Here is an 18256-nt window from a genome sequence, read left to right as displayed (position 1 = left end):
ACCAGCCTGATTGACAGGCGAAAATGACTACTTTGGTAACGTATTTCGGCAGCATAGGTGGGGAATCGGGGTCCACAAACTACACTATTGTAATGCACAGCTCAGGCCATATTTAACAGTATTTTTATCTCATACCGAAAAAAACGGGGTGATAGGTTCCCTTTAAATCAATTGTACAATAGAGTATGTCACACATTTGCATGCCAAGGACAGTTGTATTGTGAAAAAGGAAGAAAAACAAAAAGTAAAAATTCAATGACTAAATAGAAGAGCACATACCAATCAAGTCTTTGTTGCGCCGGTCCATAGACAGATTCCTTAGAGCTATGGCGACAGCCCTTACTACTTTGTCAGAGTCTGACTGAAGCAACTCTACCAGCACTGGCAGACCTCTCTCCTTACGGACTGTAGCACGGATATAGGTAGACCACTAAGAAGCAGGAATTTAAAACAAAAACAAAAAAAAAACACATCAGGATAACCTGCAAATAAAACCTGTAATATTGTACATACACATTGCATTCAGTACTGCTGCTCTTTTACACTGTCCAATAATAAATCAAGATATGAAATCTGTAGGATACTCACACGACAGATTGCTTGTTAGGTGTAATAGTAAGGAAACTGGATAATTTAAAACTGTAGCCATTCTAAATTATAAGGGTTGTTCTTCTGATGATCGTCTGCAGTCACTATGTGAATATAGACTTTGGAATCCTTTCTGCATGCACACCACATAGTGTCAGCATTCTCTGGTGTTACCAGTGAGAGCGGGCAGTTACATGACCACAAGTATGCTATTTGCATGCATGCAGTCATGTACTGACTAGACGTACTCGGCCTCACTCAATTCACTTGTATTGAAAAAGGTAGCGCATGCATAATCGGAATGCAGCCGGAAGCAAATCACATAATTGCGGTCATGTAACTTCCCACTCAGTCCAGACACTGGAGAATTCTGACAGTGTGCGCTGTAAAGATTCAGAAGTCTGCAGTCACAGAGTGATTGCATACTTATCAAAAAGACAGCACAACCTCTAAGATTCTTTCACCTTTACTTTGGGTAGATAAAGCTAGTTTTCGATGGAAAAAGTCCTTCTACAGGTAAGGCTTCTTTTACACATACCGTTGTTTTGCGGCCCCAATAGATTTCTATGGGGTCACAAAAACAGGCCGCAATAATTTCACTGTGCGCCATATGGCCCTGAGGGCCGTATTTACGGCCGTGAAAAAAGATCGAGCCTGCTCTATCTTTTTCATGGCTTACGGACACGGCCCCCATTGAAAATCAATGGGGCCGCAAAAACAATGGATGGTTGTTTTCATGTTGCACCGTGACTTCCGGTTTTGCGGAACACCGTTTTTTCCCAATACTTTTGCTATAGTATTGGGAATCCGAAAAACGGCGATACGCAAGTTTTTTGTGGTCCGCTATTGCTGCAGACCGTGAAAATTGCGGCAATACAGCCTGCAAAAAATCCGGTATGTGTAAAAGAAGCCTTATACATATAGACTACCAGTTATGACTCCACTTGTCTTCTCAGTATTGGTTACATTGTTAAGATCGCTCCACCATATTTTCTCTCATCCGAGTGTGTCTGGACAATTATGCTAATCACACTCAGATCAGAATATGATCAGGTTCTGATCAGATTTTCTCGGATGAGGAGAAGATGGGAAAAAAAAAAAAAAATAAAAAAAAATAAAAATCGCCATCTTCTCCATTCTGTCAGTCTGTAAAAATCGGTCCGTGCTCTGATGTCACCCGAGTGCAGTTCGATTTTTTTTCCACAGATTCGCTGACTTGCATGGCCGAGTGTGATCCGAATATCAGATACGAATCGTGCATGCTGCGATTTTTTTTCCTCATTAAGACTTGGTCAAAAAAAAAAAAAAAACTGGACATATGAACAGCATCACAGAATAACATTGGTCCAAGTGCAATCTGATGTTTTGTCGGATTGCACTTGAACTGAGAATACGGTTGTCTGCACGAGCCCAAAGACAGATATCCAAAGCTGGCTGTACATATGAGCTATGTATCTTAGACAATCGGCAGATCCAGCGGTTCCTGGTGAGACCCATGACAGTAACACACAGGTGAACAGATGAGGTTCATATAATAAGATGGACCTGCCAATGATCTACAGATAAATGTATATGACTTATACATCACGCTCCTCCATGCACAACTTTTTTAGCTCTCTGGATTACATTTATTTAACCCATGCTTAATAATTTCATCTCTGAGCGCAGGACCCATGGAATGTGACCATATTTATAGGCCCTGTTTGCACACACACGTTGCTACTGCATCATTGACTTTTATAGGCTCCGCCAAAGCTCCTGTATTCTTGTTTACAAGAACACCACTGCAGACAGATATTGGTGTGGTAAATAATACCGCCAAAGCGTGCACAGATTGAGATTCTGATGCAAGTGAGAATAAAGCATTATGCGGTGTTAACACATTCATTTAAAATCACATACATTTTCTGCAGATGACATGCTGTGTGCAGCAGGTCCATGTGAGACTTTGCCCCGCTGTCATTGCAAATGGAAAAGCGCGATTGAATAAATAGTATGCCACTTTTTTCACCATGATGGATTTCTCTCCTGCCCACAAATTTGCATGAAAATTTGATGCTCCTTTTGTTGTTGTGGAAACTCCACTCACCTGTACGGGATGCAGAATGTTGCTGGATTTGACTTAAATTTCATTGTGTGAAAAGGGCCCAGGAAATAATACATTTACAAAGAAATGCACTGTAATAATATTCAAGTATAAATGTGTGTGGATAAAACAGTTAAATCTTATGTTGGGAGGAGGGTAAATGGTCAATCTATGCCTCGTGTCACAGAGCAGAAATAATAGGCTTATAGAAATGTACCTGGCAGACGCATATTAAGCTGAAAGCCGGACTGGCACTGGAACTAAAGAATGTTCTACGAAAAATAAGCTCAGGACATACTCTATTCAATATAAAAGGACTAGTAAACAGAAAAAAGGTTCTTCACCAACGTTGCCTTGACAAATACAAGCTTAAAGTGATTATATGGACATACGGATTATTAAACGTTTGGAAAGTGTGTGAGAAATAAAGAAACTTCATAAATTTAGTTGCTGTTAAACTTCTTGCTTGTTCCCAAGCTGCCAAGTGTGCCGGCTCCTCACTCCCTGCAGCACGGACTTCCTGCCTCTGATGGGAACTGACGGTATCTTGTCCCTCAGGCGGATCCCTGTATGATGGGGCAGAGCTCAGCCAGGAGCTCTCCGAGCAGTGAGGGCTGAATGAGGAATTCATTGGGCGCATGGCCTGTGAATGTAGAGGTCCACAGGGAGCGGAGCATGAATTACTCATCAGATATATATGGGCTCTCCTACAGTCTGTATGGACCCGACTGCAGACAATACAATAAAGGAGATGGGGGAGGGGTTGTGTGGAAGCTGGGTACGGAGAAGAACAGAACCAGGGGGCAGCGCTGACAGATGGGGGAGAAGTGTGTACGCAGGGAGTCAAGGAGCAGCGCGGACAGAAAAGGGTTGTATTGAGGTTAGTTGCAGAAGAAAATGGAGTCAGAGAGCAATGCTGACAGGGTTGTGTGTGGAAACTGGCTGTAAAGTACAGAGCCAGGGAGCAGTTCTGACAAGGGTAGGCGGGTGGAGGCTAGCTACAGATAACTAAGTAGGAGAGTAGCACTGACATGAGGTGGGTGGTGGAGGCTGGCTATGGAGGAGCCAGTGAGCAGTGCTGACCGGGGGACTGGAGGTGTTACGTGGAGGCCGGCTGCACAGGAGGACAGAGCTACGCCGACAGGAGTAGGTGTGTGGAGGCCAGCTGCACAGGAGGACAGAGCTGCGCCGACAGGGGTAGGTGTGTGGAGGCTGGCTGCACAGGAGGACAGAACTGCGCCGACAGGGGTAGGTGTGTGGAGGCTGGCTAAACAGGAGGACAGAGCTGCGCCGACAGGGGTCGGTGTGTGGAGGCTGGCTGCACAGGAGGACAGAGCTGCGCCGACAGGGGTAGGTGTGTGGAGGCCGGCTGCACAGGAGTAGGTGTGTGGAGGCTGGCTGCACAGGAGGACAGAGCTGCGCCGACAGGGGTAGGTGTGTGGAGGCTGGCTAAACAGGAGGACAGAGCTGCGCCGACAGGGGTCGGTGTGTGGAGGCTGGCTGCACAGGAGGACAGAGCTGCGCCGACAGGGGTAGGTGTGTGGAGGCTGGCTGCACAGGAGGACAGAGCTGCGCCGACAGGGGTAGGTGTGTGGAGGCCGGCTGCACAGGAGTAGGTGTGTGGAGGCTGGCTGCACAGGAGGACAGAGCTGCGCCGACAGGGGTAGGTGTGTGGAGGCTGGCTAAACAGGAGGACAGAGCTGCGCCGACAGGGGTCGGTGTGTGGAGGCTGGCTGCACAGGAGGACAGAGCTGCGCCGACAGGGGTAGGTGTGTGGAGGCGAGTACCAGAGATCATTAGTCAATTAGATACAGTGGGTGGGCAGTGAAGGTTGGAGTTAATGATATGTACTGAGCAAAGAATCATGGTAAATGTAGTCTGAATGTTCTGAAAGCATGCTAGCAAAAAGCACTGAAAATAAACAAAAAACATACAACAAGGAGGGAACCAGGGAGTAAAAGGGAGTTAAAAATGTAGAATACAGTTAATAGAGTTGCTGGACTCACTATATTGACAGAAAATTATTATTCTACATGGAAAACCCCTTTAATTCTTACAGACATAAGATGTATGGTATGCCTGTGTATGGAACAGCCTTAGGACCTGACCAGGTTTTCAATTTATGACAGCGAGTACGTCAGTACTCCTGTGAAGCCTAGTCACAGACCGGGCTAAATTGGAGACTGCAATATGGTGGTTTATAATTGTTCGATAAATAAAAACGCAATAAAAAGAAATCAAACATCGAAGGTACCCTAAAATGGTATGAATAAAAAAAGTCAGCATGCCATGCAAAAAGACAGAACACAAACAGATTGGCCCTGCAATAGTTTGACAACGGAGTTTGCAGCATATATCACAACTAAAATAAAGCGATAATAAAAAGTAAAGCGTTATAGCATAAGGTATGAGCAGTATATTTAGACGTGTCGGCAAAGCACAGAAGACTGCTGACTGATCATTCATGGACAGACACCACCAGCCGTCCCTAAATTAGTGTGAAGATGCCACTCACAGTCCAGTTGCCAGCACTCAGATTCTGCAGCGCTCCAGCCGCTGCCTCCAAGGTGTTGTAGTTTTGGCTTTCCGTCAGTATGGATAAGTAGAGACGCACAACCTCTGGTTGGTACAAAAGTTCAAATCCTTTAAAAAGGAAATCATAGGAATTAGTTATCACAACATCTAAGTACGGTGATGCATATATAAAACAATGCCCATGACATCATTTTGCTGCTAAGTACCTCCCCAAAATTCCGGTATTGCGCGGTACTTGTAGATTAAGGCCAATTCCAATAGCTGCTAATATAATAATGGCCCTACTTCTTGGGTTTCAACTAGTGATGAGCGAACGTGCTGGGATAAGGTGTTATCCGAGCATGCTCCTGTGCTAATCGAGTGTCTTCGGCGTGCTCAAAAAATATGTTCCAGTCCCCGCGGCTGCATGTCTAGAGGCTGTTCGACAGAAGCAACACATGGATTGCCTAACAAACAGCCATGAGACATGCAGCAGAGGGGACTTGAACATATTTTTTGAGCACACCGAGGTCACTCGGTTAGCACATGAGCATGCTATCCAAAGACGTTTGTGCATCACTACTAGTTTGAATGTACACAACTTTTAAAGTATGTGTACACATTTGGAGAAAAAAAAAAAAAAGTATACAAACATTACAGCACGGGATTGCAACAGATTCTCTCTTTGAAGGAGGACATTATTTAAAATCAGGCAGGGAAATGTTTTACCTCCCAAAAAGAACCGTCTGTGATCTGATGCTATAATGTCTGTATATTCTTTTGATTACCCCCCCCCCTTTGCCCAGGAGCTGTGGTATGATCAGACCATGTTCCTGCACGGTCACACACGGCCATTACACAGCAGAGGCACATTTATAAGATTATCACAGCACAGGAGCATTATATTTAAAAACATCCAATTGTGGAAATTATTATTATGCCAAGAACTTTTGTTTGTGGGAAAACCTCTTTAACTTATCTCATAGACAAATTGACTAAAGTGACAATTGATTTCAATTAATTGCAATGAAAAGCAGTGTTTCTTTAATTATATGTAATTTTCTGTAACTCATTAGATTTCTTCCTCAGCACATTTTTTAAACAGACTTCTGATATAAGTACATACAGTATGCTAGCCACATGAGGGCAGTATAGGCACAACTATACATTTGCTCAAGGTCACAGTCAAGGAAAGTAATGTTCTCAGCCACTCTAAAAGATTTCAGTGTTACCAATGTTATCACATAAAGCACCATAAAGTATTTCAATGCCTTACTGCTAATATTAAAATACAGACACGGGACTCGCCACAGTACAATCTATTACGGAGGAGGCTCACAGAAAAAAAACAAAAACACACAACTCATTTGAGTAAAAGAACAAAGGTTTGCTAGAGCCAAAGCAACTATAACCTGACACTAATAGGAGTCATTAATCTAAGCCAGAAGACAAGCTCTTGGATTGAGCCTTTAGTTTCAACAAATGGTGAACAACCACTATAATGAAATGGCTTATAGACAGATATTAATGGATTTATCTTATTTCCTCATATTTATATTAGCAAACAATATATTCAGGAGCAAGGCATTATAATAATAATGTTACAGTCTAATTTCTTTATTTTGCGTAAATACTGAAGTTAATTTTATAAAAATCGGTACATGCACATACCCTCTCTATATGGAGACGTGCAGTAGGGACACCTGAACATTACACCTAAATCCTTCCCCATTAATATGGAGTTGATCATCTCAGTCTCCTTCCATAAAAGAAAAAAAAAAAAAAAAAAAAAAAGGTAAAAAAGAAAACCTTACACCCTTCATAAAAGGATTTCTACAAGATTGTGGAGTGCGTCTGTGGGATCTGCCCCTTTATCCAGAAGAGCAATTGTGAAGACTGGAGAAGAGTGGCTGGCTCACAATTTCTGTTCTAGCTCAGCCCCAAGGTGTTCAATATGGTTGAGATGAGATCTCCGAGTTGTCCAGTCAAGTCGCTCAACACCAAACTCACTTAAAGGGAATCTGTCACCCCTGGGATGCTTTTAAGCCATTAGTATGGGCAATAGAATTGTTAAAACAGTCCTACCTGTTTGCCTCATACTGCAATCTTGTTGCTGAAAAATAGACTTTTAGGCTATGTGCACACATTCAGGATTCTTTGCAGAAATTTCCTGAACAAAACCGGACTTTTTCTACAAGAAATCCGCTTGCGTTTTTTTTTTTGCATATTTTTCACGTTTTTTTATGCTGATTTTTAAGGAGCTTTCCACTACTATATAATATAGTGGCAAATCCGGAGATTTTCTGCAAAATTAATGAACATGCTGCGTTTTTTTTCCTGAATGCGTTTTTTTCTGCAAAAAAACGCAACAAGTGCGCAAAAATTGCAGATTGCATTTTAATAGGATGCTTAATGTAAGCTTTTTTTAGCGTTTTTATGCGTAAAAAAACGCCAAAAAACCCCCAAAAAAATCTTGAACGTGTACATATAGCCTTATCCTTTCATGTTAATTAGTAGTGATGAGCAAGCGTGCTCAGATAAGGTGTTATCCGAGCATGCTCGTTTCCTAATCAAGCATTTTCGGGATGCTCAAAAAACTTGCTTGAGTCAGCTGTATGTTTCGCGGTTGTTTGACATCTGAGCTCGCTCACATCATTGCTATTAATTCATTTCCCGGCATGCCCCAGAGCCTGGAAGAAACCTCTGCCTACAGGGTTAATTTGCATACCACACCCTCCTATGCACATCAGTCACTCGCCTGCGCAGAAGAACAGTGAAGACACTGCCCACAGTAGACTGAGAAAAAGTACGCATAATCATGCAAGTGCAGGGTGCCACGACTGCACACCACATGGCACTGTGACATGCATGGGAGGGGAGGGTGGTTGGTACGCAAACTAACACAGGAGTCAGAGATTTCTTCCAGGCAGCGCACGCCCAAGAGCTTGGAAGAACGAATTAATGTAAAAGATTTAAAGTCTATTTCTCAGCAACAAGACTGCAGCTAGGAGGCATACAGGAAGGACTATTTTAACAATTCTATCACTTGTTTGCCCACAGTAATAGCTTACAAGTGTCCCAGGGGGTCACAGATTCCCTTTAACCACGTTTGCTTTGAGCACTGGGTGTCCTGTGTATGGAGGGATAACATATGCATTATATGACTTGTATTCTATATTGTCACCAATTTTCCCTCTACATAATGCATCTTCTAATTTGCAATTTACTGTGAGCTAGTGGCAGGAGACCTGTCATGGTGATCTCTCCGATACACTACCCAGCAGAGAGGATTCCTACTCTTCAATTCAATTTTTAGCACACAAAGACCAACTGCAGCAGCACACTGTCGTATTAGTTATCTCAGCATTAAAAAAAAAAAAAGTTTCAACTAAAATACAGTGTATCCATAAAGTCACGGTGCACTTTTATAGTTTACATTTTGGAACCCTTTCTCTGGCCCAATCATATCAGACCTGTTCATGAGGAGAGATAACAAGAACCAATCAAACAACACAAACTCATTTAAGCTGTTGCTGAGCCCCCAGTCAGATTAACCCCTGATGAACTGAATTTATACACTGCCAGGTCTGTGACATCATGCAACCACAAGCTTATACCAGCAGTGTGGTTTTCCATGCCAGTCGTGTGGTGTGGCCTCATGCATGATAAGGTGATAGGTATGAAACTGGGACAGTTTTTCTTTTATTTGGAGCAGATTTCACATTTCTATCGTTTTTTTTGTTGCTTTCCAGTGACTGGTCAAAAGTGCACCATGACTTTACGGACACACTGTAAAATAGATTAAAAACAAAGAGCTACGTTACATTTTATTATAAATATCCAGGCCAAGGTATTTTCTTTAACATACTATATAAATAAAAGGAAAAAAAAGGTGTTTGGTACAGTTTTAGCCAGTTGAAAAAATAATGCTCTCAGTGTGAAAAACAAGATATATACACAACATGTATTGCTGTTAGTTTGTGCATATATTTGTGTTTCTTCAGAAACTTTGTTATACCATGCCTGAGGAAGGGACCTAAGAAGTCCCGAAAGCTTGCTTGCAACATTTATTTTATTTTTGTTAGCCATTAAAAGGTATCAACTACATGATTATCTTGTTTTTCACACAGAGGATGAACATATAAATGTAACAATGACATAAAGTGAAACAATTAAAACAAACAACCTTCCTCCATTAACCCAACCTGGGTAGTGCATGTATTTTTATCACTAGTCTTTCCTCACTAGCTCAGTCTAAAGGCAGCTCATTGCTATTGTTTGTGTACTTAGACATAGCCTTAGTCCCAAGCCTCACATTTTTGGGCATGGAGCCACTAAAACAATATTGTTTTTAGTCAGTCTTCAGTGCATGAAACCTCTAGAAGTAGAAGAAGGGTTAAAGTTCCAGCTGTTGAATGAATCAGATACTAAGACTATAATTAACAGCACTCCTTTCTATTCTCTGCCTGTCACTAATAAGTCTACACAAATAATCTGACAGATTTTACAGGACACTTCGGCCACATAGCAAACGGGGCGCCGACCAGTGTGGTGGACCAAATGTCATCAGTGTTTGATCAATAGGTCTGTTTTAACAATTTTATGATGTGCCAATACAAAATAAAAAAAAGCCACAAAGCTCCCACTTACTATTACAATGTCAAACTCACACAGCACATGGATTGTACTGTATCTACAATGGCATGTAAAAGTTTGGGCATATATAATTGGACTTATAGTCAACAGTTAAGCAAATTGAAGATGACTATCTCTAAAAGGCCTAAAGTGAAAGATGTGACGTTTCATTTGAGGTGTGTGTGTGTGTGTGTGTGTGTGTGTGTGTGTGTGTGTGTGTGTGTGTGTGTGTGTGTGTGTGTGTGTGTCCGGGATTGGCATCTGCACCATCGCAGCTACATCCACAACATTTTGAAGCCTATACATACAAGGCCAAAATCCACATGTAACACAATTAATGTGGAGGAAGTCAAGAAAAAGATTCAGTGCCAAAATTAGACAAAACTCAAACTAGAAAACACGCACCACCACGAATGAAAATATAAAAGTATACAACTTTATTGAAATAATTACATAAAAGTACATGGGATGTGACAGGAGTTGTCACATATACGTGGTGGTGCGTGTTTTCTAGTTTGAGTTTTATCCACAAAATTTTGCACAGTCACACGTCTGGACCCCGAGAGCGTCATAGGCTATGTTGTGAGGCAAAATTTTAACACCGCTTGTTCCAATTCACCAAACAATTTTGCCCCTCTCTACATAATGGGGAAAAAGTGAAAGGAAAAGCGTTGGAGGCAAATTGACAGCCAGGAGGAGATGGCATACAGGTATATACTATATACAGGGGAGATGACATACAGGTATATACTATATACAGGGAGATGACTTACAGGTATATACTATATACAGGAGATGACATACAGGTATATACTATATACAGGAGATGACATACAGGTATATACTATATACAGGGGAGATTACATACACGTATATACTATATACAGGAGGACATACAAGTATATACTATATACAGGAGCAAATGACATACAGGTATATACTGAGGGGAAAATAAGAGGTGTGAGGTGAAAATGAAGAGGTGTGAGAGCAAAAGGAGAGGAGTGAGGGGAAAATAGTGGAGTGATTGGAAAAAGACAGGTGTGAGGTCAAAATGACAGGTGGTGTTAGGGGGGGAAATGACAGAAGTGAGGGGAGAAAATGAGAGGTGTGAGGGGGAAAATGAGGTGTGAGGGGGAAAATGAGAGACGCGAGGGGGAAAATGAGAGGCGTGACGGGGGAAAATGAGAGGTGTGATGGGAAAATGAGAGAAGTGAGGTGCTATAACTAACAGTTAGTTACTATGCCTGGGCAACGCCGGGCTCTTCAGTATATGTATGTATGCATGTATATATATATATATATATATATATATATATATATATATATATATATATATATATATATATATATATATATATATATATATATAAAAGAAGGCAGCACTCCAAGACTTTCCAGTAGAAAAAATGTTAAGTTTTAATCGACCCACATCACTGCGCGACGTTTCGGCTCCATGAGCCTTTTTCAAGCTATATATATATATATATATATATATATATATATATATATATATATACACATACATACATACAGCGCCTACAAGTAGTATTCAACCCCCTGCAGATTTAGCAGGTTTAATAGGATGCAAATAAGTTAGAGCCTTCAAACTTCAAACAAGAGCAGGATTTATTAACAGATGCATAAATCTTACAAACCAAAAAGTTTTGTTGCTCAGTTAAATTTTTATAAATTTTAAACATAAAAGTGTGGGTCAATTATTATTCAACCCCTAGGTTTAATATTTTGTGGAATAACCTTTGTTTGCAATTACAGCTAATAATAATCTTTTATAAGACCTGATCAGGCCGGCACAGGTCTCTGGAGTTATCTTGGCCCACTCCTCCATGCAGATCTTCTCCAAGTTATCTAGGTTCTTTGGGTGTCTCATGTGGACTTTAATCTTGAGCTCCTTCCACAAGTTTTCAATTGGGATTAGGTCAGGAGACTGACTAGGCCACTGCAACACCTTGATTTTTTGCCTCTTGAACCAGGCCTTGGTTTTCTTGGCTGTGTGCTTTGGGTCGTTGTCTTGTTGGAAGATGAAATGACGACCCATCTTAAGATCCTTGATGGAGGAGCGGAGGTTCTTGGCCAAAATCTCCAGGTAGGCCGTGCTATCCATCTTCCCATGGATGCGGACCAGATGGCCAGGCCCCTTGGCTGAGAAACAGCCCCACAGCATGATGCTGCCACCACCATGCTTGACTGTAGGGATGGTATTCTTGGGGTCGTATGCAGTGCCATCCAGTCTCCAAACGTCACGTGTGTGGTTGGCACCAAAGATCTCGATCTTGGTCTCATCAGACCAGAGAACCTTGAACCAGTCAGTCTCAGAGTCCTCCAGGTGATCATGAGCAAACTGTAGACGAGCCTTGACATGACGCTTTGAAAGTAAAGGTACCTTACGGGCTCGTCTGGAACGAAGACCATTGCGGTGGAGTACATTACTTATGGTATTGACTGAAACCAATGTCCCCACTGCCATGAGATCTTCCCGGAGCTCCTTCCTTGTTGTCCTTGGGTTAGCCTTGACTCTTCGGACAAGCCTGGCCTCGGCACGGGAGGAAACTTTCAAAGGCTGTCCAGGCCATGGAAGGTTAACAGTAGTTCCATAAGCCTTCCACTTCCGGATGATGCTCCCAACAGTGGAGACAGGTAGGCCCAACTCCTTGGAAAGGGTTTTGTACCCCTTGCCAGCCTTGTGACCCTCCACGATCTTGTCTCTGATGGCCTTGGAATGCTCCTTTGTCTTTCCCATGTTGACCATGTATGAGTGCTGTTCACAAGTTTGGGGAGGGTCTTAAATAGTCAGAAAAGGCTGGAAAAAGAGATAATTAATCCAAACATGTGAAGCTCATTGTTCTTTGTGCCTGAACTACTTCTTAATACTTTAGGGGAACCAAACAGAATTCTGGGGGTTGAATAATAAATGACCCTCTGAAAAAACTTTTCACAATTTAAAAAAAAAAATAAACAAAGAAATAACATTCTTTTTTGCTGCAGTGCATTTCACACTTCCAGGCTGATCTACAGTCCAAATGTCACAATGCCAAGTTAATTCCAAATATGTAAACCTGCTAAATCTGCAGGGGGTTGAATACTACTTGTAGGCACTGTATATATATATATATATATATATATATATATATATATATATACATATATATATATATACATATATATATATATATATATATATATATATATATATATATATATATATAAAAAATAACCACCACACAAATGTGAACAGTTCCATAAACTATAAAGGGTAAGTCTATTAGCTGTGGAAAAACTTGGATAGAACACCTATGTAAACACAAATGTCTAAAAGAGGCCTTCCACGAACACACCTGAGCGTTTCTGGATGGTATGTCTCCAGAAGTATTCATTTCAAGCTCACAATAAGGTTTGCGTAGACGTGAAACAGGCAGCATTGTAAGCCCAGCAAGGATCATGCAACATAGAACAGTGTGAGGCTTGGTAAAGCAAAAAGGCCATTACTACTATAGGTGCTTCACAAGGATGTCAATTTTATAAATAAATTTAAATTCCTTGAAATGATGTCATTTGATGCAAATACAATTTGAGCTCCATCACAAATCAGTACCGTACAGTAGACACTTACCCAAGTAGACCTATTCAAATTAATGGGTCTGTGCACATGTCCGTTTCCACACACCGTGTGTTCGTGGGCAAAAAAGGCTGACATGCCAGTTTTTTTTTTGTTTTTTTTTTATCTGCAGCATAGGCCACAAAGCGTCACGCACACTAATGACACACAGATGACACGAGTGTGACACGTAGCAGGTCTGGGAATAATCAGTACTGTTCATGCTGATCCCAGGAGCTGGGTACTGAGGACAGCTCGGATCATTGTTGCCTGGTCTCCCTGAAATCAGCACAATCAGGCGACAATGATGGCAGTTGTATTCAGCACTAGAGTTGAGCAAATTTAAAAAAAAAAATTGGTTACGATTAGGATCGGCGGCTAATATTGTTTTTGCAATATTCGCTGAAAGCAGCTGGAGTCATTGGAATCAATGGGTGTAGAAATGAACGAATATATTCGAAACCAATCATTAAACAAATTCGGCATGAATAGGGTACCAATATGGCAAAAATATGGCAAATTCAGATTCATTCAACTCTATCCAGCACCTGCTGTGTACATAGTGCGTACAATAAATAAATGAAACAAAAAAATGGTGTGTGCTCCCGTGTGATTTTCATAAACAGCAGAGGGAAAGCCTACGGCTGGGGGCAGAAGTTCATTATCTCAGAAAGAGAACAATATCCCCAAAGGTTCCGAGGCTATTATTAACAGCTCACAGATGATTACTTAGCCATTGCTGGTTAGTTTACGGGGGACCCCAGAAAACAAAAAGTGGCATAGGGTTCCCCTATAAATTCTAACCAGCAAAGGCCAAGTAGACAGCTGTGGGCTGAGAACATCAGCTCTCAACCGCCGCAGAAATGGCACATCCATAAGATGTGCCAAATCTGGCGCCTATCCTCGCTCTTCCCATTTGCCCTGGTGTGTTGTCAAGTAGGGTAGTAGGGCCGATGTCAGCTGTTTTATGGCCGCTGACATCAAGCCCAGGGGTTAGTAATGGAAATAGTCATACTGTAAAAAAAAATACACAGCAAGAATAAAGTTCTTTAATTGAAAGAAATTCACACTCCTTTGTTTGAAATAAACACACCCCACCTCGTTTCCTATTTGTTACTGTAAAAATTAAAATTATAAAACACCACATTCCTCACCGGTCCAATGACCATGCATTTGTCCACGAAGAACTCCAGCTCTGCTACATTGGGATTACATGGCTGAGCATTGAGCATGATGTGACGGCTCAGCCATGAATCCAGGACACACTCAGCCGCCATTTCTGGGGTGGCTGAGGGCTGTGGGGAGGGGCAATATCCCTGGACTCTTCAAAGGCTATTAATATCAGCTAACAGCTTTCTGATTAGCCTTTGCTGGTTAGAATTTATAAAGTGAACCCAAGTCTTATTTTCTCTGGCCCCCCGCAAACTAACCAGTAAAAGGATAAGCAGATAGTTAATAATAGCCTGGTAATCTTTAGGGATATTGTCCCCTTTCACATTACCAACATCAGTGTTACACCCGGTCCATTTCCTGTACCTTCAAGGGGTCTCCATCAGGACTTCCACTCTGTGTCAGCTTCACGCTGTCTGAATGCAGCCTCTGCCCCTCCTTCCTCTCCTGTTTACCGGCGTGCGGCCAGTAGGTTCCCAGGCAGGGTTCTTAGGTCGCACGCGCGCTCGCTCCCGGCCTCTTAAAGAGACAGTGTGCATTTTCCAAAAGTTGCCTTTTACCAATAGCGTGTGGCTGGTTACTATTTCTAGCTCCTCCACCATAGGGAGGGCGCCGGAGCAACAAGTATCCACTGTTGCTAACTTCCGGTTCCTGTTAACATGCGTTTCTGTTTCTGAAATATCTGCCAAGTACTCAGCTTACACTGCCTGTCTCCACAGAGCCTCTGCAACCTGTTACCAGGTTTATCTGGACTGCATCCGCACTGTCTACACTGGACCCATCTAGTCCAGCCAATCTGCCAGCCACTCTTCCGGACTTTGCCAGTACTCCCGGTCTGGTCACGCTGATCTCAGGGAAACCAGGTGACAATGATCCAAGCTGCCTTCAGAACCCAGTGTCTGGGAACAACCGGAACTGTACCACTTTTCCCAGGTGTCGGTACGTGTCACACGTATGTAACACACGGATAGCTCCTACACTGGTTTTTCTAGTACTAGATTTACCAGGACGTGTGAAAAAGCAGAAAAAAAGCGCTCTCCAACATGTGACAGCACCAAAATTTAAGACCAAATTTCTAGCAGAAAGTAAGCCAACTAAGGCTAGTTTCACACTAGCCTTCAGCAGGGCTGCAGATGTCTTCTGTGAAGCCCCGCCCCCTGCCGTGCCTCTTCCTTCAGCTCCGCCTATGGCTGCATGCGTCCTGCATACTCTCTCTTTAACATTGGGTACGCTACAGTGCTGGCGCCATTCCCATTGTGTCAGCACCAAGTCTCATGTGGTTGTTGTGACACGTGACGCTGGTGCCCAATCAGTGCTGGCGTAACCATCTCCGCCTTCGGACAAATCGAACATGAAGATGAAGATGAAGTCAAGGCTGCAGCCGAACTCGGACTCTTTCTTCCTGCTCAATTTGATAGGAGGTGAGGGACAGTGACGCCAGCTCCGTTCGGGCACCGGTGTCATGTGTCACAACAAGAGCAAGGAAGCCCCGGAAGACAGAGTGCTGATACTGTGGGAACGGCGCCGGAACGGGAGGCGAATATCAGCTTTATTATTTTATAGGGTCAAGCGAGGGGTATGAAAAGAAGTTGACCAAGTAGTGGACATCTTCTATAAATAAGACAATCTAAAGAGAAGCCAGATTTATCAAAATACGTGAGTTAGACAGTAACTGCATGAAGACAAGCATTTTTCATAGGACCCAGACCCTTACTGATCAGTAACACATTTAACTAAGATCTCCACTGATAGCTCACAAAAAGCTCCGATTTGATCACCTCTACAAGCAGTAGTGCTCAGGAAACTAGTTGGACAGGCTGCTGAACGCCCTCTCCCCCTCGCCATCTCTCCCAGTACACGCATGGAGAAACCTGTCAGTCATTGAATGGGAAGTTGCCGGAGACCTACCTGTCCGAATAGTTTACCACGTGGTTTGGTCCCCTGCGCCTTTTAAAGTACGTTCTATTGAGAAATACTGAAGCGTTTCAGGGACAAACATACCTGGCTGAGATCATACAGGCAGTGTCTGATACATGTTGTCTGCAGATCAGTCCGCATGTATAGGCTATCTGGTTCCCTTTACCACTATTAAAGGGGTTGTCTCAATCAACATTTATTACTCATGTACAGGATAGGTAATAAACGCATGATAAATGGGTTTCCCAGACAGCTCAGAACCCCATCATTGAAGGCCATATGTGAACAACCTGTATGGATTTTTTATTAAAAAAATAATAGCGCTCTCAATGTTAGAAATACAACATCATGCTAGGTTGTTGGATAGCTACAGACTCCTGTCATAAATCTAAAGAGGTAAAGGCTTAGAATGGAACGTGGAAGTCCACAACTAAGCAAAATCAATACAGACAAGCTCTGGAGGAAGAATAAACTTTATTATGTCCTAATAAAGGAGATGTCAGAATAATCTAGGTACCTTGACAATGGTGAGTGAATACTGTGTACACCAATAATGGTCAGTGGCAGTGCTTTACTAACCCCAACAGATCATGTTTTCACCTCAGTATTACCCAAGTAATAGGTCAAGGCTGTATGACAGTGGACAATGCCCAATAACTAGTCAGCATGGAGCCCATGACCTTGGTGTATGGTTCTAGGGAAAAATCTGAAGGCCTCAGTAGGGAGATACAAATATAGATTCATAAACTTGAATTTGCATGAACTCCAAATTGGCAGCTAATCAGCAAATCAAATAATATTGTTAAATCTCTATCCCCCAATAGTCACCAGGAACACTATGCACTGCTATACTCTGTATAGGTGCGAGATCATTATAATCATTGCATTGTCACTTCATTCTCACCCTAGGTAGACAGACCTTTCAGCTTAGGAATAAAAAGAAAGACCTTCCCATGAGATCTCCAGGGAATTTTGCTTGCACTAAAAGGGCATGTCAGCATCAGCCATGTGAATCATACAAGATATGTCTTCATTCATCACGCAGGATCATTAGCTGCAGAAATTAAAGCCTGCTCGGTGTATCTCTCCAATGCCAAGTGTTGGAGGCACAGGCGTAATGTAGAGGATAGTGACAATGTATATCGTGAATAGAAGCACAAGGGCATCATTAACGTGGTAACAGAAACGAGGGGCATCCTTACAGGAGCTGGCGAGCTGCTAGCGTCAGTCAGCAGGGGACCTGCGGCACACAGTTGCTATAGTTACCACATTACTAAACAGTAAAGAAACACCATATACACGACTATTTACACATAATTCACCAAAAAACAGCGGGAAGGCATAGCCGAGGGAATAGTAATGTGTGCCTTTATTTAGCTCATTCTAATGATAGAAAGTTCTAGAAATTATCATGCTCATAGTATGGAGGGCTTACATTACCACCTTTCCCTCTCGACAAAAAAAAAAAATACAAAATTGTTTATTTGAGCCAATGTCTGGATATATAGGATTAGCCAGACATCTCTAGATGGTATTAACTATAATAAACTTTGCCGGCACAATGTAAAATATGCAAGAATGTCTGAGCTGGGGGCAGTGCGGGGTTAGAATATTATCCCCTAAGATCTCTCCAGAAATATAAACTACATTCTCCACTCAGGCTGCATATTTGGTGCAGTGCAGCAAGGGTGAGCTGCAGACAAATTCTCCAACAAGATGTCAGCATTCACCGG

The 18256-nt window shown here is 42.3% G+C and overlaps 1 protein-coding gene across 3 annotated transcripts in view; it reads right to left on the bottom strand.

The window, feature by feature from the left end:
* Positions 1-18256, bottom strand: part of ARVCF (ARVCF delta catenin family member) — a 1196801-nt gene that overhangs the window by 30709 nt on the left and 1147836 nt on the right. For all 3 annotated transcript variants that reach the window (XM_077293391.1, XM_077293392.1, XM_077293393.1), the window contains 2 exons: positions 5190-5317; positions 280-430 (listed from right to left, as the gene is read on the bottom strand). In XM_077293391.1, coding sequence (XP_077149506.1) covers positions 280-430; positions 5190-5317 — 279 coding nt within the window. The remainder of the gene's footprint in view (positions 1-279; positions 431-5189; positions 5318-18256) is intronic.

This window comes from Ranitomeya variabilis, chromosome 1 (genome assembly GCF_051348905.1).
Source record: "Ranitomeya variabilis isolate aRanVar5 chromosome 1, aRanVar5.hap1, whole genome shotgun sequence".
Lineage (NCBI taxonomy): Eukaryota > Metazoa > Chordata > Amphibia > Anura > Dendrobatidae > Ranitomeya > Ranitomeya variabilis.
Note: the sequence above shows the minus strand (reverse complement) of the source record. Positions and strands in the feature narration are given on the sequence as shown.